Source organism: Thunnus albacares, chromosome 18, assembly GCF_914725855.1.
Source record: "Thunnus albacares chromosome 18, fThuAlb1.1, whole genome shotgun sequence".
Lineage (NCBI taxonomy): Eukaryota > Metazoa > Chordata > Actinopteri > Scombriformes > Scombridae > Thunnus > Thunnus albacares.
In genome coordinates this window covers 22969089-22987631 of record NC_058123.1, presented here as the reverse complement: position 1 = coordinate 22987631, position 18543 = coordinate 22969089, and the positions used below count along the sequence as shown (strand labels likewise).

The following is an 18543-nucleotide window of genomic DNA, read 5'->3' as shown; positions in this document are numbered from 1 at the left end:
GGAAGTTCCTTTGTTACTCCTTCTAACTTGTAACTCTTTCCGTATTTTATTATGTCCTATCAAAAATAAACCTAAGTATACTGCCCACTATAACAGATATCTAGATATCTATGTCACACTACCAATTAGCAGCTCTTGTAACATCAGTTTTCTTGAAACTGTTTCTTGTTTTAATTCTTACAGTACAGTAGACATTTTGAATTCATCATACATAAAATGAAACAAATAATTTTAAGCTAAATGACCCAACCCATAACTTAAACAGATGCTTCTGAGGGCTTTCTAGTTCAACAAATGGATGTTTTAAAGTGCATGACTGAAATTATATGATGCATTTGAAAAGGCCTATAATAATTAAACTGTATAAATAAAATGAATGGCAGGAGCAGGATATTGGTTGAAACTCAGATGTTATGAAATGTGTTTTAGCTCAGCAATATTTCCAATCCAGACATGCTTCAGATTTATAGCGTCTGATAAGAAACCCCGGTGACGGATATTGCGATTTGTAAAGAAAGAGAAGGAGAAAAGCCACACTGAATGCAAAAATGGTGGGAAGTTTAATTCACCGTGTATTAAACATATAACAACTAGAAAAATAAGCATGTTAACATTAGTGAAAACACTCTCTTTTGGTCACAGAACAAAGAAATAAATAAAAAACATTACTGCAGCCCTCATGAGTCACTGTTTTCTGAACTGGAGTCAGTGGAGCTGCTGGTGACAGAATCTGAGGAAGTGCTGCTGCTGACATGATGTGATGCAGCTTGACTGCTTTTCTCTGGGTTAAGGAAAATAAAGGAAGCAAAATCACCAATTAAATGCTACAGATGTTGATGGATCCTTTGCATTTAAAATTATTTGGCTAATAAACACCTTAATATCAAACGATTCAAAGGAAGATGGCGGAAAGGCTTTGTACTTACTCTGAAATTTCTTAAATTTCTTGTACAGACAAGACTTGACATATCGCTCCAGCTCACGCAGAGTGGACGGCTTCAGTTTCTCAAAGTCAATCTCGATCTCATCTTGGTTGGTGTCACACACCGAAGGCTCTCGTGTCTGAATGATGTGCACCACGCGACCCAGCTTCATGCCGGGTAAGCGGTTAATGTCAAGGCTCAGTTGGTGTTTCTCGTCGTATGTCATCGGCAGACATTCGCCTTCTGAATCACAGTCTTTGCTTCCCTTCCACGGATGCCTGGAATGAAAGACGACGGAGTCAAAGGTCTCGATGAAAGTGACGCGCTATGAATAAAGAGTTTATCGGTTATGTAACATGTCATACCTGGAGCTGGAATTCAAGGCACATTTGGAATTTGTACTGCCTTTATTTGGCCTGTGGTCCTCTTTCTTGTCCTTCTCTTTTTTCTTCTTTGGTTTAATCAAGGGGGCTTCAGAGAGGGCAGCCAGCTGTCCGTGAACAGTTTTCAGCTGAGTAGAGTGTCAACAGAAATAGGTTAGAGCAATTATAGAGGTAACAACAACCAAGATAAACAGCAGCATGAAGAAATCAAAGAAATTGGGAGCCAGAGAGTGTTTGCTAGCAAGTTGGAGAAGATGCTAAAAACTCACTGAGCAGTTAAATGTAAGTTCAGCATATGATTTTAACAGTCTACAATATCCTTTTTGTGCATATATTCTCCCCTGTTGTATATTTAACAGCCACAAAATAAAAACTTTTAGTGAGATTTGACCTCATACAACAGCTGTATTTTGACTGTATTTAACAGCACACAGAAGGGGTTTCCAGGTCAATGAATCCATCAGGAGAACATGTATGTTGCAAAGCAGAGCGTAACTAACGCGTCTGTCTGGGAAACAGGTTTGGAGTAGCAGACTGATGTTGATTTAACAAGACTTTGTTTTATAGAGAGCCACGCAGGAACCCACCTGTTCTGCACCCACCTGTTCTTGCAACTCAGCAAGTCGGGTGGCACGATCGTCTGCTGAGTCGGATGTGTCCAAGCTGGACGAGCCTGTGCCGCTTATTCCCCTAAAACTTGAACTGTTAGCAGATGTTGCGCTCACTGGTGAAATCAGCTCAACGGGCTCGTCTGGCATCTTTGCAAACCTCTTCTCAAAAACGCCCTGAAGCAAACACATGCACACAGGAAAGGGAATCAAGGGAAATGGAAAGTCGTACAGTACGTCTCGGGACGACTTTAATTCTTTCAAAACACACCTGAAGTCTCCTGGCCTTGGTGACGACATCATGATGTTGAGGGTTGTATTTGTAGCAGTTTGAAAAAATCAACCTCACATCTGCAGCGAATCCTTGTGCATCCTGGTACTCTTGTCCATCCATTTTTTTCTGGAAATTAAGAACACTAAGTTATCAAAGACAACATCCATGACTGAAATAAAGAGAACCATAGAAGAAAAGTATACAGTTCATACTTTGACAGTGCTGAGATCCATGGGGTATTTGATGATGTCATGGTAATCATGTAGCTGCAGTGCTTCGGTGTCGACAGGCTTGTAGAAAGGCCAGGCGTAGGCTGCGTGTTTCTTCGAGAGCATTTCCTTCAGGATGTTGTTGCAGTACTCGAGCTGTTCGCTCAGTCTGCCCTGTTCATTTTCTTGTAGCGGCGATTCCTTTTCATCAAAGTTGTTCTTAGAAGGATTGACGGCTCGGCCTGCGCCTTCACGTCTCCTCTTGCTTTCCGATAAATCACTCAAACTGATTATCACTGCTGAGGACAAATCAGTTGTGGTGTCTTCCGTCCTCTTCAGCCCTTTCTTCTTCATTGGCATACAAAAAAACCCAAAAAACAAAAAGGCTCTGTGATTTCAAGATAATATGATGCAGGATCCAAGGCACAAATGGTGACTCACCTTCACGGCGGTTTGTGATGACTGTTTGGGAGTTGAGGAAGAGCTGGAGGGCGTGTAACTGTTGCTTGGTTGAGATGTAACAGTTGTACCTGAGGGACATGTTGTCACACTTCCAACCTGCCCACCTGTATACATGTATTAACAGGAATTAAAGGAGACAAAGCAGAAAAATACATCTATTTCCATTTTCTAAAGTGTGCAAGGTGAATTTAGATTTTTTTCTTGCAACAATGTTTGTCTTTTCTGGCCAAAAGATTATTGCGCCTCACATCTTTTTGGTAAGCATGAAGTGATCGAAGACAAGGTGTCAAATTAAAGAGGGTCAATGATGCAGTTAATCACTGCTGATGGCTGAACTGCCAGACTTATGGGTGTCACCGATGGTCATATCTCTGTGCACAGGATGCTCAGTGTCCCTTCCATGCTTACACATCTGTGGTGGAGGCTACCTTCCCTTGATCAAAAGGATGTGCCAGTGAATGTGCAAAGATAGCATTATGTCAATAAGAGACAGTACCCAGGGAAGTTAATTAGAAGGCTGGTCAGTAATATAATATTTTGGTTCTCTGTGAGGTGATTAAAGGCCACTAAACCTGTTTTATTTTGAGAAATGAGGAAGATGTTGAGACATTATTGTCTCCAAGCCAGGTGCAACTGATACATTTTAGAGAAGTCTGAGACACCATTGTTTCTAAGATGAATCATACTTGGATCGTTACCAAAGCGTCAAGGTCACTACTGAACTCAGCAATAATGGCAGCTTTGAATATGGTTAAAAAAACGAGGTGGAGTCTAGAAAATAAGCTCCACATTAGGTGGGATAATGAAAAGATATATAATATGATGTTTTATGACTTTGCATTAGGTTCTTAATACCGGGATCAAGGCCTCGGTTTGCATTGTATTGCTCTTTATATTCTATTCACATTGAACTCTACCAGCTTCAAGTGTATTCTTTGAGTCTTTCTCTTAGAAGTGTTGAATTTAATGTTAAATTGTGGGTAATCTGAAGATTTATCGGCCCATCTGAAGATTTCACATGACACATTCTTCAAACATGTCAGCCCTGGCTGCTTCATGAGTATATGTAAATTCAGAATTTCTGAAACTCAAATTCCTCTCTATTTGCTGTAGCAGCCTGGTGCAGCTCATTACCTGAAATGCTACTTTTCTTGCCCTTCCCTTTGGCTGCATGAGGTAAAAGCTCCACTTCGCTCTGAGGCATCTGGGCAACTTTTTGCAAGAAAATCTTTTCCAAGGCGAGGGCCATCAGCACTATGTCATCTGTAGGCTACAAGACAGAGGGAAATCTATGAGGATCTAGCATCTGTGAAGCCGGCCGGCGCAATGCATTTCTAGTCAGGAAGTTTCTCACCTTGTTGTATATGTAGCAGTTGGTGAACATGGTGTTGAAGTCTTGCAAACATTCGCTGGCGCTCCAGTAGTAGTTGTTCTCTAGTCGTTTCTTGATGGTTCCCAAGTCCATGGGAGATGTTATTATCTTATGATAATCCTGATTAAGAGAAAGAGTCAATGTGTCAGATAAATGTAGTCTCGCTTTTTGTTTCTGTCCAACATCTACAAAGGGATCCACTAAAGTCTGATTGATAAAAAAAAGCAGTACACAGTGCACAATTCTTATATTTTAACACAAGTGTTGAAACAACTTCCAGAATCATTCCAGTTTATACATTTTTTTTCATACTATTGTCCATCATTCCTATCAGTCATAACATGATGAAAGAAAAAAGAGAAGTCAAATGATGAAATTATTACCCAAACTGTAATTAACATCCCACAACCAATAGAAACAACAGTCAAAGCTATGTAAATCACACCCGAGTTGTTGGTACGTAGTCATGGAGATGGTTTTGATTCTCTTATTTATATATGTCTCTTAGATTTCTGCCTCCACGCCGGCACAATGGTGGTGAATGGAATTTTGTTTCAAATGCCATTTCAATTTATCTCTTCAGAGAACATCTCTTTCCAAAAGCCATGTCCTAGTTACGCTTGATAATCCATTTACTTCACTGTGAATGGTACAAATGCAGTATTAAAGAATCAAGCAATTTTAGGGTTTATATGGGTATATGCTTTAAATATTGGATGTGACTGAGATTGAGTATGATGCCACATTCCAATGTCTCTATACTCACTGTGTTGTGTTGTTTAAGTGGGTTGTGCATGAGGATTAGAAGACAACCAAAACCATGGTGGAAACAAAAAACAGTGAACATTTTTTTTTTTCCAACTGCAATGAAAGAATGACAAAGACATCAGAGGAAATTTAAGGATTTTAAAGCAGTTTTACTCCAGTGACAGAAAAGAGAAAAAGAGAAAGGGATGCTTTTCCACAACACAAATGCACATATGACATTTTAACAGATCACAGTTGAACAATGGGAGGTGTTGGGTGAAAAAATCAGCAAATTCAAGGCTCCAAAGCCTAAACGCCGTTTTAATTTGTTTGTAGAAACAAAGGTGTTTTACTGTACATCAGAGCCTGAAAAAATATATTTGGCTGCAGATATACAGCTGCACATTGACATGTTGTGAAAAATGCTAAATGTAAGCAACTGTGAAGAACATTTACATCACACAACGTGCACACTACTCACTGATAGTCCGAGAGCGACTGCATCAACGGGACTGTGAAAAGGCCAGGCAAAGTGGTGGCGCCAAAGGGATCTGATCACTACATTATGCATGAACTGCAGCTGGTTGGTCCTCCGGCCTGCCTTGTTGGGATCGATCACCTCAGGAGGCGGAGGATTCACAAGCTGCGGCGCATCCGGTTCTGCGTCTGCTGACATGGTGATGGCAGCAGGATCGGACTGGTCTTCAACAAATAAACACAACCTCTTGCTGGTTTCTATTATCTTCTGTGAATCGTGTAGCTTTCGTGATTCAGGTGATCAAAGGCTCCGTAGGAACAAAGGACCACTTCATGCATCGTTTTTCTCATAGCACACACTATGACCTGTTGGAATAGGAAAAAAAAAAAAAGTTACGACAGTGTGGTAGATAAGAGGTTATTGCCATGTTCCAGAAATCAATAAGAAGCCTTCGCTGAGATTTTGGTCGTCAGGAGTGTGTGCAAACTGTATTTGATTGATCTTCCTCACTATTCTGTTAGCATCTTTATGATTCTGTGTACACGGATGGAGTCTGGTGACTTCACCTAATGTCAAGCATAGCACTGCCCACCTTCAGCTTGACCAGAGGTTTAATCAGCCAGAATAAGTGACACCTGTGTAGGTGTGCAGGGCCTTTAATGTACTGTAGTATGGAATTTTTTTTAAAAAAGTGTCTTGTTATATACTGTATATTGAAAGGATTATATATTTTTAGTTTCTTTTCTAATTTTACTGACAAATGTTTTATAATTACAGTGATTGACTTTCTGGACAAGCCATAGAACATCTGGGGCCTGTACTATGAAGCAAGTTCAACATACGCATATCATATCTTTTCATTAGCTGGCTTCACTGAGCCTAACATTGGCCATCCAGATAACCAGTACTATAAATGTTGCATTTATAATCATGGGAGTCAATTAACAGTGTGGATTATTGTTCTAATAAAAGTCAATCCTTTGTGTTTATTTCCAGTTATCATCACACAGTTGTTTCATGTTATTCTGAACTGCAGTGATGGAATCAGAGTGTAAAATCATCCACACTGTCAGCTGGCACTCTGGGGATGAAATAAAATTTGCACTATCGCAGCTAAAATCATCATTATGCGTTTAGTGTCGTAAATGATCTCTCTGCTTGTTAGAAGCTCTGTTTTAAAACCAGAGTGGAAATAAAAAGCCTGGAACAATAAAATGTTTCTACTGATCTATAAAAATATATATTGCTCTTTTATACTTCTCACTTTATTGTAACTCAGGACTTTTTTCCAGCGATTTGATTGGTCAGTGGCCGGGGTGTTGACAGGTTGTGATCCAATCCTCTGAAGTTAACCTGCACTGGAGTGGGTTAGCTGTTCAGCATAAGTTGCCATGGTGATGTACCACAGTAAGAGGTAAACCATCATCGTGACCCTGAGTTAAACCTGAAGTTACCTCACTAACCCCAAATCCTGCTTCATAGTACAGGCCTCTGGGGCCATGCAAAGTTGATTTTATCCCCAGAGTGCCAGCTGACAGTGTGGATGATTTTACACTCTGATAAAATCACTGCAGCTCAGAATAACATGAGACATCTGTGTTACTCGAAAGATAATCCACGCACTGTTAATTGGCTCCCATGTTTGTAAATGTAACCTTTGGGTCAGCTGGACTAACTACTTTTCCACTCTTTGCTTCGGTAGCAGAAACAGTCTGGCATTACTTTTAAGTTTGGTGACACTGGTTAGCAAGGCTCAGTGAAGCCAGCTCACCCAGAGAGAGCTGGACTAAGTTGAACTTGCTTTGTAGTGCAGACCTCTGTATTGTCAGAGAGCACTGAAACAGTCGGTCTAATTGTTGACGTGACATTTTAACAAATAATAAAAGTGGCTTTCCTTAACTTGGGGGGAAATTTAGGATTGATGAAATACTGATTTAAATTCCTGTTAAATTCTTTGTTTTATTGAAAACACAAAGATTGTCAAGAAACACGCAGTTACACGGTGAACAAGCTAACACTATCATATGAAGACGGTTTGGAAGGAAAAATACAGCTTCACAGACAGTTAAGTTTGAGTTAAGTTTTAACTTTGTGTCTCTGGTTTTTATCTCAAACCGTTATCACTTTACTGACGACACGTTACCATGAAAGCTAACTTAACGTACTAAGTAAGAAACTGGACAGACGGCAAATAATTAGTCTATCAGGTTTTAAAGAAGCACAATAAATATTTCTCAGGGAAAGCAAAGAGCACACCTTCAGCATGGAGAGCTAACGTCATAACTGAAACTCTGTGTGAGCTGTTGTTAGCTAACATTATGCTGTCAGCTGCACAAAGAAAAGGAATAACCATTATCATGGTTGAATTTCATGCTGCCTACTTGGAATTTTGCTTACAATGGTCAATCCGACAGTCCCGGTTTGTTTTGAGGAGGTAAATTTTCAGCGCAAAGCCACAGAATGTGTTCACACAGCCCCTGCGGAGCGGTTAGCCACCTTCAGATAACAGCAGCAGTGGGTACGTGTTTCGCGGGGGATGACGGGAAAACAAAGAAAACAACTGAAGTTTTTACTGTTTGGTTTTATAAAGGAAGAGTTCAGGAGCTGCGGTACTTCAGAGCAGGCTACAGCCCGCGCACATGTCTACCAGAGAGCCGCAGGACGCACCGTTAGATCAGTTGCGGGACTGAAAACTTCCCTGCCGAACTTGCTCCAGGACAGCGTGGATCGTCGGCGGATTGTAAATCGAAGATACAATTTGATTACTGCCACCTTCTGTTCCGGAGTGCACAGACTCAAACCGATATATAAAGTATTACAAGTCTCCAGTCAAGCTGCAAAATCAAAAAAGCTACAAAGGCCCCCAATTTTTGAAACTTATAAAATTATTGACTAATGTTACTAGATTATTCATCTGCAATACTACCATCACTACTACTAATAATAATAATTATAATAATATTATACAATATATAATAAAATATTAACTAAAATATTAACTAAATCCATTTCCTCTTCACTTCCAAAAATAGCATATCCATGACTGTATTCTTTTTAACAATGACAAATAATATTAAATTTAATTTGTACCACATTTTTGTGCGGTACAAAGTGCTACAAAGTGCTATGGTATTAATAAAATAGAACACACAACATAAGAGAAAATAATGTCAAGAAAAATGTGGTGGCACCCTTTGTTCATTATTTTTACCTTCAAAAATAATGTCACGTTACCAATACCTGTTATACCTTTACGACTTTCTGTCCCTTTTTTGTTTCCGTTACTCCTGAGGGTAATGCACATGCGCAGAGAAACACCACCGCACGATTCCCCGCTTCTCCTCGCAGCTTCCTCCTCGCATGCAAACATCTAAGAGCCACCCGTGTGAAATATGCGTTCTTCGTGATCAACTAAATACAAATACGTGGATTTTTTCCTCCCAGTCTTTGCCAGGAGTAACAATCTGACCGTGAATCTGCGTTAAATCCCCGTGAGTATCGCTTTCTGAGTGATTGCTCATTGTGTGAATGGAGGGCCCCTCCGGAGCAGCTAACAGTTTGTCAACAGCATCAGTTCATTTAAGGCAGACGGCTTAATGATCACATAGCTCTCAGCTCTCAGTACGAAACCAAAGGATTTCAGACCGTGTTGTTATTTGTTTCTGTCGGGCTTCAAATCCTTAAAGCTGAAATAAATGTTTACTGTAGGATGTCAGGGTTGGACTTGTCAGGGACTATGTGCCTTTGTTTGCTTTTCCTTTTCCTTTTCCTTTTCGATTTATTGCATTTAAACACGATTCCACGTTAACATATTTTTAATTAATTCCAACCTCTCTTGGTTGATAGTAGAAAATTTTTCTTTCCAGTCATTTAACTTAAACATTTAGGGCAAATCAACGGTAGGTTAGCTAGCTTTGGCTAGCTGAAGCACGTAACGTCAGCTACATTTATAAATAAAACCACACATTTTATGGTTTTTAACTACTAAACACTAGAAAATACGCTATTCTGTGCCAGCCGACTTTATTTACATTTACTGAGAATTACAGCATTATTTCAGAGTAGTTGTTCAGCTGTGAATTGACATCAGTGGTTCTCAAAGTGGGGTCCGGGGACGCCCAGGGGTCCTTGAGGGTGTTCCTGGGGGTCCCAAGCAAAAAGAGGAATAATTTATTTTCACTATGATTCCATCTGTAAGTACCATAGTGACAGAATGTATGACTGTTTTGGTTATGAGTTTCATACACTTTGTGTAATAAAACGTCTAAGAATAAAGATCTTATCAGATGGGGGACCCTGGGACAAAATCTTATCAAATGGGGGTCCGTGATCTAATTTGTGTCAGTTTAGGGGTCCTTGATGTGAAAAAGTTTGAGAACCACTGCTCTACATACATGACCAGCATAATTATCAAAGGGGCCTTTGGGAATTTGTGTTTAAAAAACCCACTCCAGACATGTTTTAAGATGCATATAAAATACTCTACTTTGAATAATATGTGTTTGATATAGTTTATCCACAAAAAAAGTATAGTTATCTCATTAAAATCCTTAAAATGACATCTCCTCCTTCTCCCTCATTAACAATTTCAAAGTCTATGAATATGCAAATCTATTTTATTTTATAAGTTTAACTGTTGGTATACAAGATTTCTCTTTGTTTTCTATAAAGTTCATTCTCAGTGTTTGTGCACTGGAGGCTTCAAGTTTCCACATCACACTTGTGTACGTTGAATACTGAAGCAGGATCGGCTTCTAAACTAGTTGTGATGTCACAAATTTTGCTTGTAGCCCCGCCCCTTAAAACTGGATTTTCATAAGCTCGTAGAAACTTTCCACTTTCAGCAGATGAATGTGAAAACTGTCTTCTACTGTCAAGCTCTGCATATACATCACTCTGCACAGTGAAACTCAAATATTCAACTCTAGGAACAAGAAGAAAAACATATTTTTTGGTGGAGGGAGACTTTAATCATTTTGTCAATGAAAACTGGAATATCTTGTATAATATAAATAAAAATCACTGAATCTTATAATGTATGAATTTGTGTTAAAAACCTCAGCTCGCATGCAGTGTGTTATGCAGTTGTGAACGTGGCATCGTGTACTAACTTATATAGAATTTCACTTTTAAACATGCATCCCTTTCTTCTCTGTTTGAAGATAGTGCACAGTAGATGCCCATTTCCCTCACCATGGCAACAGAGGATAAGAAACCAGAGACTGACACAAAACCTCCAGTGGTGCCATCAGCGTCTGCCAGTCAAAGCAAGGTTTGAATTTTTTATTTTTTCAATGTTTTTAATGTTTCCTGCAACTTCCAACTCTACTGTTAACTGCAGCAACGTACTTATTAGTTCATTTCTGATAACGGTAGGCAGGGTGAGGAAGTATCCAAATGTAGAAATGGAATTTTTTTTTCTCTAACATCATGGTTGATAAATGTCATTTTCATTTACAGTCCGCTCCCGCCAAACCTAACTACAGCCTGAAATTCACATTAGCCGGCCACACTAAAGCCGTCTCCTCTGTCAAGTTCAGTCCGAGTGGAGAATGGCTCGCCAGCTCATGTAAGTTCCTTTAAACCACCTTTTTGTTATTTGTCTTAATCACTATCAAACCGTATTGTGAGCTGTTTACTGTGTCTGTTTGTAGCAACACTGAATGCTTATTTATTTTTTCTTTACAGCTGCTGATAAACTCATCAAAATCTGGGGAGCATATGACGGCAAATTTGAGAAAACCATATCTGGACACAAACTTGTGAGTGTCGTCTTTTATTACTGCAGCGTTTAGGGTTTTGAGAGATGGGATTGTATTTGTTCTTTTAAGTCATCCTTGATTAAAAACGATACAAAAAGCAGAACTTACCATGCATCATGTATTATTTTCAGTTTCAAAATGATAAATCCTTAGCCATAGTTTCATTATTTTCTTTTCTTTCATTAGTTTTACCTTTGCTTTCTCAATCAGAGCGTTGAATTCTATGTGGCTATTTATTTCCCATGAATGCGCAGGGCATATCTGACGTGGCCTGGTCCTCAGACTCCAACCTCCTGGTGTCTGCGTCTGACGACAAAACCCTGAAGATCTGGGACGTGAGCTCGGTAAGAGAGCGGACGATTGTGCGTGTTTGTGAGTGTGAACGGTAAAAGCCTGTCTACACAAAGACCCCAGTAGCGGCTTCCACACTCGTGTCTTGTAGCATTACACATTTATGAAGTATGAAAATGAAATCCGTGCTCACTCTTTGGATTCATAGCTGCGGTTCCTGTTGCTCTTAAATTTTTATCACCATTAAAGCTGCATTCACTTCCACTGCGAACTAGCCGAATGTGATCTGATACCGCTCGTGCTTCGAGTAAAGAGGCGTTTTTCACTTCTGTTGCCAGGGAGACGTTTGTGACATTTTCAACTCGCCTTTTTCTTTTTTTTTTTTTTGTTGTTGTTGAATACAGGGGAAATGCTTAAAAACTCTAAAAGGTCACAGCAACTACGTCTTCTGCTGCAACTTCAACCCCCAGTCCAATCTTATCGTGTCAGGATCGGTGAGTACGAAACTCTTGTCAAGAAACAAGCAGTAAAACGGAAACCTGACGTTAGACCTTTGCTCAAGCTACAGTTCTTAAAGGCATGTATGTGTCTGTGTGGTTTTGAAGAAAGTAAAAAGTGATTTTTTTTGTTTGTTTGTTTCCAGTTTGATGAGAGTGTAAGGATATGGGACGTGAAGACTGGGAAATGTTTGAAAACGTTGCCGGCTCATTCTGACCCTGTCTCTGCTGTAAGTTTTTTTTTTTTTAATATATATCATTAACATTAACAGAATGTTGTAAACCAGTAATGTGATGATCTGTCTTGGCTTGCAGGTTCATTTCAACAGAGACGGCTCCCTGATCGTGTCCAGTAGCTACGACGGCCTTTGGTAAGAACAAACTGTGTTATTACCCCCTTTTTTAAAAAAAAAAAACAGACATGGCAATAGTCAACATAATTAAATGCAGTAACTTTTCTTATTCACTGTTACTGTAGATGTGATGCTGAGTAAAACACTCAGTGGAAAATAATCACATTGTGTGTTTCATTAGCAGATTACAACTCAGTTTAAAACCTAATGGATTTTATAATTTAATTGACTGTCACAATACAACATGCAGTTATGTACAAATTCCCTCACAAGGACAATTTTCCTGCTTTCAGACATTTTCTGTAATAAAGGAAATTATGAGAGGAATAGAAATAAATAACAGTAATGTAATGGTCCTGCAAGAGGTGCATTCCAATGATAGGTTTATTGCACTAAAGCTTTACAATATTCAACAAAACTAAAATCATGTATTAATAACCTCTGACTGAAAATAAACCACAATTTATACTCCAATCATGAAATATCACCTTTTTAGCTCCTGTTAGCTTAGTGACAACCTCTAATAGAGTGTCATAAATAAGCATATTTCACTTAAAATGAAAATACTGTATTTTTATGTCACATTTGCAGCTTTAACATTATATACAGCAGTACTGCATTTCTTTATACTAGCAAGCAAACTCTCTCGAGATGATACTTTGCCCTTTTAAAGTGGATATGAAGCAGTCAATCAAGTTAACGTGATTTACTGAATGGATTTCCATTCATTCCTGGATGTAAAATAGAGTTTTACAGGGTTAAAGCCAAGGACAAAACAGCCCATTTTCATAAACCGCCGCTGAAACAGACAACAGTACTGCTGCTCTGCCTAGCAGCACTAAACAGAGAGAGAGAGCCTCTGATGAGCAGTGACTGCAGGGTTTGCAGTGAACAGGTTTGGGAGGAAGATTACATAAAGGAGAATATCTTTGAGTCGGCTGAGCTGGTGGTTCACTGGACCAAAATCCTAAAGTTGCTCCGTATGTTTTCAGTTTCACCGCCTGTAACGTTTGCTCTACCAACCGCCCCACATCCTCTGACAACAGCAGTACAGTCATCAGTCTGCCACAGGGAAAGGGCTCCAAGACATGCCAGCCAGGCAGGGAAAACACATTCTTGGAATATGCTGGGCCATATGCAGAAATGCTAATTAGAGCAGGCATTTTTACTACAGAGCTCCATAATTTCAATAATACACTTAGACTTTTCAAGAGTATCCGGCTGACTGACTCGTGTGTTGCATGTAGTATTGTGGCATCTATGATTGGTTGTTGTTTTGAGTTGACATTGATCAATACGGATTGATACTATGATTGTGGGATAAATGCTCAGACGGTGTCTCAGTTTTTTGGAAATGATGGTTGCATTTCACTGAGCTGGAGCATCCAGGAAGTACGCTGGGATTTGAAGCCAATTTGACATATTTGCCGAGGGAAAGGAGTGGCTGTTAAATGGTATAAATATTTTTTGAGTGTCACAACCCCCGCAAAATGACTTTTCACTATCAGAATTCGATCCATTCAGTCTGATAACATTTGGAAAGTCCAGAAGAGCTGCAAGATTGAGTTATTTTATCCCATTTAAGTTAGCAGAGGGCTAACCAGACATTGGCCGGCTTGGTTGGCAGAAGTCTCTGGTGCGCCTGCTCTATAGTAGGTCTATCTGCAGACTCGCAGTATCTACACAACACACCCACTTGGTTAGATTTAACCATGAGCAACGGCATGGTTAGGGGTGTAGCATGCTGTTATGATGAGAACATCAGGGTGTGTATCTCTAATAACTTGCACTAAATACTTGTACTTGAACTAAATAGTTTTACAAAATGATCAAGCCTAAGTTAATTGACTGTCGTGACCCTCCAGACACAGTTCAGTTATGATTAATGCTTTTCAAAGAACGTGTTCTCATAGCTTTCTTTTACTGCTGCCACTTTTTAATCCAGATTCTGTGTCTGTGAGCAGACAGCAGAACATGTTTAAATAAACCACTAAATGACTCAACGTATGTATTTCGGGACTAAACGTGAGTTCTTTCCACGTTGAAGTCAAACTCAAAGATTTGCTGAGACGATGCCCTGAAATGTGCAGCTGATCTCTACCGATGCCTCCTGTGTTCACTTCTGTCTGTATGATTCATTTATTCATCGTGTCTTCTGACGGCTCCTAATTAAATGACAAATTTGTTGTTGTTTTTTTCCATTCACAGCCGAATCTGGGACACAGCATCAGGGCAGTGTTTAAAGACACTCATAGGTAAGATGATTCAGTTTGTGCAGCAATTCTGTTTAATTGGCAATAAGTGGTGTAAATGTTTGTTGTGTGTAGTTTAGTGACAGAAAATCCTAATGAATTGAGGCATTAAATGTGTGAAAAAGTCAAAGTGCTTGAAGGTGTTTATATATAATTGACTGCTGCTTGTGTGCTGACTGTTCTCCTGTTGTTGTTAGATGACGACAACCCTCCCGTGTCATTTGTGAAGTTTTCCCCCAACGGGAAATACATCCTGGCTGCTACACTGGATAAGTGAGTATTATAACTCTCATTACCTGCTTCCTTTTTACACCATTTCACCAGCAGAGGGCGGTGTAACACTATGATAAACTTGCCCTCACCTGCAGCTTTCTGTAAACAGAACGTACATGTGATGAATGATAAGTTTGATGTTTAGCTGTTAAACAGTCGCACCGCTGTGTTTGTGTTTTACTTTCAGCACACTCAAGTTGTGGGACTACAGCAAAGGAAAGGTGAGATGCTTTGACGAACGGCTAATGTTTTTAGATCTACTGACAAAATTCAAATCTTATGTTTCCTGTCAAGTAACATTAATATGCAAATCTCTTTTAATCTTGATCATGATGACATGTTTAATCTCACTTAAGAATTAAGAAAAAAACGTTGCATTGGAGCACAAAACTACATTTCTTCATCTTTCTTTAGCATTTAGCACGTACAAATATGTAACTTTTCATTGTTTTTCCAACATTTCAGTGCTTGAAAACGTACACCGGCCATAAAAATGAGAAGTACTGCATATTCGCAAATTTCTCCGTCACCGGTGGAAAGGTAAGAGTGTTAACAGTTGATCCTTGATGTAACACACAGGATATCTGCTCATTTGTTTGAATAAATCTGTGGTATCGAATGCCTCACGTGCAGAGTTTATGCATATTTCTGTTATGAAATCACTGACTGGGCCGGTGTCTTGCAGTGGATCGTGTCGGGCTCGGAGGACAACATGGTGTATATCTGGAACCTGCAGACGAAGGAGATCGTGCAGAAGCTGCAGGGCCACACAGGTGCAGGAGAAACACTGTCTAACTTAGTGTGATATGTTTTATGTTCTCATTATTTCTTACTGTACGCACTGCTCGGCTTTCAAATTGAAATGCATATATGATACGCAGAGACTTTCAATTGTAGTCCTTACCTCCGTTTCCATTGTCCTTCTTGTCTCTTCTTTCCAGACGTCGTCATCTCGACCGCCTGCCACCCGACAGAGAACATCATCGCGTCTGCGGCTTTAGAAAACGACAAAACCATCAAGCTATGGAGAAGCGACTGCTAAGCCCCTTTTGGATCTGTTTGGCCATTCATATTTCTTTTTTTTTTTATATATTTTTTTCTACATTTTGTTGTAAGAAAAGCAGACTTTTTTTCTAACAGAGAGCTCCTGCTGGATGCAGAGAGCTTTCAGGTAATGAAATTCAGCAAGGAGAACCAAATAATCAGCCACATCAGACAAACACATCAGCGGCATCAGCTCTGCGGCGGATTCATTCCCTCTTGTCACAATCCGAGATATCCCACCTGTCTTCTAACACGTGCTAGATTTTGTTGTCTGGTTAGAAAAATGGGTGACTTCTGTTCTACTTAACAATGTTTATGTCAGTTCTGGTGCTTCAGTATTTTTAACACTGCATTAACCCTGATGTCACTGCTTCACAACAGCTCCCACACGTGCATTTATGGTCTTGTACAATAAATTAAATGGTTATTTGGCCTTCCTACAATTTTTTTTTGCCTTTATTTTGTCTGTGTAATTGTGTAGTACTGCCTAAATGACTTCAAGGTTTAGAGGTGACTATAACAAAAGGTACCCGAGGATCCCTCTTGTACTATTATTTATTAAAGTGGTACCACTATTACTGTTCTTTTTTTTTTTTCCCCCCTTAATATTAAATATCAGATCTCAAGTAAGCGCCGTGTGCCATAACAAGATATATTTTCCAATTTTGTAAGTTCTGTGCTCGTTATTAAGGCAGCAAATCAGGATTCATGATGTCACAGATAATAGTTTGATAGTTCAAACGAATGTAAATGTCACTACTTTTATTTTTTTTCCCACAATCCTACCAGAGCAGTGAATTGAATCCCATTCTGGTCAAACATTCCCATAATTTTAACATTTTACAGTTTACAACGGTGACCAAATGCAGTTTTTTTTGTGTTTTAGGCTTTGTACATATGACATTTACATGTATTGTGATTTTTTTTATTTTTTTTTTTTAGCTGTCTTTGTTTTTTTTTTTTTTATGTTCTCCTCTGCTTGATTAGCTCGTAGTTCTGCGCACAAAGCCAGCAGCATCTGTTCTCTGTAGTTAATCTGGGGTTTTGTGGACTATATGTTTGCATATGACAGCTATAACCTGCAACTTAATAAAAACCAGTTTTTGTATGTTTCATGTTATCCAGTCAGAAGCGGAGTGTTTTTGTGCTTTTACGTGCATCATACGTGGATATTATACACACAGAATCAGCTGCCGTCAGTCCAGTTCACTTTAAAGTTTTTTAATAACCTTTCTGTCCATGAAAGATAGAACATCAGAGAACAACCCACAAAGAACAGATGACAAAATTCAATCTCCTTGAAAATAGACAAAAATATAATGAAAGAAGACATTCCCATCTTGCAGCGACAGGTTGAAAATGGCAAAGTAAAGGCGACAGTTACCAAGGTGCCAAAGCCAACTACTCCTCTCACCGCTCGCTTTCAGTCTGAAAAATTTTTCTCTTGCCTCGTCGAATAAGCTTTTCCACAACGTATACAACAGCCCACAGAAGAAAAGGGAAAGAACAGAGTACATAAGCAAGGGATAAAATTACCTTTGTACAAAAATAGATCTTTTTCAAGTGTTTTTTTTTTTTTCTTTTTTCTTTATACTTGAACATTTTTACTGTCTATGCAACAAAGAAAGCAGTGATTGTGTCACAAGATCAGCTTTTCCTGATTACATTTTTTTGAACATACAATTGCCAAGCAACACATACATTTTGGAGGGTTTAAAGTCTTAACCTTTTTTTTTTTTTGTTTTGTCATCTTTCATAGCTTTTTGAGATCCCATAAACTGTTGAGAAGCTGGTTCTTTTTGAGTTTAGAGCTGCTGGGATTCTGCTGGTTGATCGAAAGTTAATTTTTATAAAGTCATTAATGCAAAAACCCCCAGATAGTTGTGAGAAAAAAAAAAAAAACACGGTAAACCTCTGAGTTTTAGAACACCTGGTGTGGAACGGTTTGGTCTGAAAGACTTGTCTCCCTCTTTCAATATTGGAAATACTCAAGGAACAGATTTGTCGATATATATTTATAAATATATACACATATACATATTAACAAAATATAGCTTTATGTTATAAAGCATTCATGTAGGTATTCATTCTACGTGGGTGATCCGTTCTTTTATCTCGTCAAGAAGACCCTTGTCTGTCCATTTCCTGCAGGGGAGTGAGCTCGCACATCATCCACATTTTATGGCTTAAGATAACCTGCGGTCACCAGTCACAGTAAACTAAGAGGAGGAGACATCAGGCTGTAGAGAGCAGGAGGATTGGGTCACCCTGTTGCAAAAAAAACCAAACGTCTAATTGTTTCATATCTGCTTCTCTTGCTTCCAAAGTTTTGATTAATATTCTTTTTTTTTTGTTGTTTTTGTTTTAACAGACAAGTATAATTTCTTCCAGAATATAAATACTGTAAACTGAGCTCAAGCTGGCAGTCAATACTGTCACCTGGATAGTTTATAATAATACAGGCCACCTCATTGAAACTATTGAGTCATAATAAAATAATAAGCCAATACATTATACTCAAGTTATTGCTCCTTTTTCACTTTTAACAAGCACAGATGCTGTGGTTTAGTCTGATCAAAAGGAACATGGTGTAATAATACGGTGAGAAAGTGCCA

General features: G+C 39.0%; 2 protein-coding genes across 7 annotated transcripts; one reads left to right on the top strand and one right to left on the bottom strand.

The window, feature by feature from the left end:
• Positions 1–537: 537 nt before the first annotated feature.
• LOC122968276 (bromodomain-containing protein 3-like) lies at positions 538–8227 on the bottom strand. 5 transcript variants are annotated; one of them, XM_044333371.1, is made up of 11 exons: positions 8124–8227; positions 5460–5821; positions 4214–4351; positions 3994–4129; positions 2839–2963; positions 2401–2745; positions 2186–2314; positions 1894–2091; positions 1289–1434; positions 927–1201; positions 538–781 (listed from the first exon to the last, which is right to left on the bottom strand). In XM_044333371.1, the coding sequence occupies exons 2-11, from the start codon at positions 5652–5654 to the stop codon at positions 678–680; spliced, it is 1791 nt and encodes a 596-aa protein (XP_044189306.1). In that variant the 5' UTR covers positions 5655–5821; positions 8124–8227; the 3' UTR covers positions 538–677. The 5 variants fall into 5 exon arrangements, with proteins under 5 accessions (XP_044189306.1, XP_044189308.1, XP_044189305.1 ...); XM_044333373.1 differs by having other exon boundaries at positions 2401–2742; positions 7854–8212; XM_044333370.1 differs by having other exon boundaries at positions 7854–8207.
• A 513-nt stretch (positions 8228–8740) lies between these two features.
• Positions 8741–17048, top strand: LOC122968280 (WD repeat-containing protein 5). 2 transcript variants are annotated; one of them, XM_044333383.1, is made up of 14 exons: positions 8741–8947; positions 10619–10728; positions 10917–11025; positions 11145–11218; positions 11473–11562; positions 11914–12003; positions 12153–12236; positions 12322–12377; positions 14568–14614; positions 14809–14884; positions 15072–15105; positions 15350–15424; positions 15570–15657; positions 15826–17048. In XM_044333383.1, exons 2-14 carry the CDS (start codon positions 10633–10635, stop codon positions 15924–15926), a joined length of 1020 nt encoding a protein of 339 aa, XP_044189318.1. In that variant the 5' UTR covers positions 8741–8947; positions 10619–10632; the 3' UTR covers positions 15927–17048. The 2 variants fall into 2 exon arrangements, with proteins under 2 accessions (XP_044189318.1, XP_044189319.1); XM_044333384.1 differs by having other exon boundaries at positions 8743–8947; positions 10623–10728.
• The last annotated feature ends 1495 nt before the right edge of the window (positions 17049–18543 follow it).

Excerpts from the sequence above, each read along its gene's own strand:
- LOC122968276 (XM_044333371.1), bottom strand. The coding sequence starts at position 5,654 with ATGTCAGCAGACGCAGAACCGGATGCGCCGCAGCTTGTGAATCCTCCG. Across the intron at positions 1,435-1,893 it reads AACAGGTGGGTGCAGAACAG|CTGAAAACTGTTCACGGACA; the intron begins GTGGGTTCCTGC and ends CACTCTACTCAG. Across the intron at positions 1,202-1,288 it reads GCCTTGAATTCCAGCTCCAG|GCATCCGTGGAAGGGAAGCA; the intron begins GTATGACATGTT and ends CTTTCATTCCAG.
- LOC122968280 (XM_044333383.1), top strand. The coding sequence starts at position 10,633 with ATGCCCATTTCCCTCACCATGGCAACAGAGGATAAGAAACCAGAGACT. Across the intron at positions 11,219-11,472 it reads CCATATCTGGACACAAACTT|GGCATATCTGACGTGGCCTG; the intron begins GTGAGTGTCGTC and ends ATGAATGCGCAG. Across the intron at positions 12,237-12,321 it reads ATTCTGACCCTGTCTCTGCT|GTTCATTTCAACAGAGACGG; the intron begins GTAAGTTTTTTT and ends CTTGGCTTGCAG.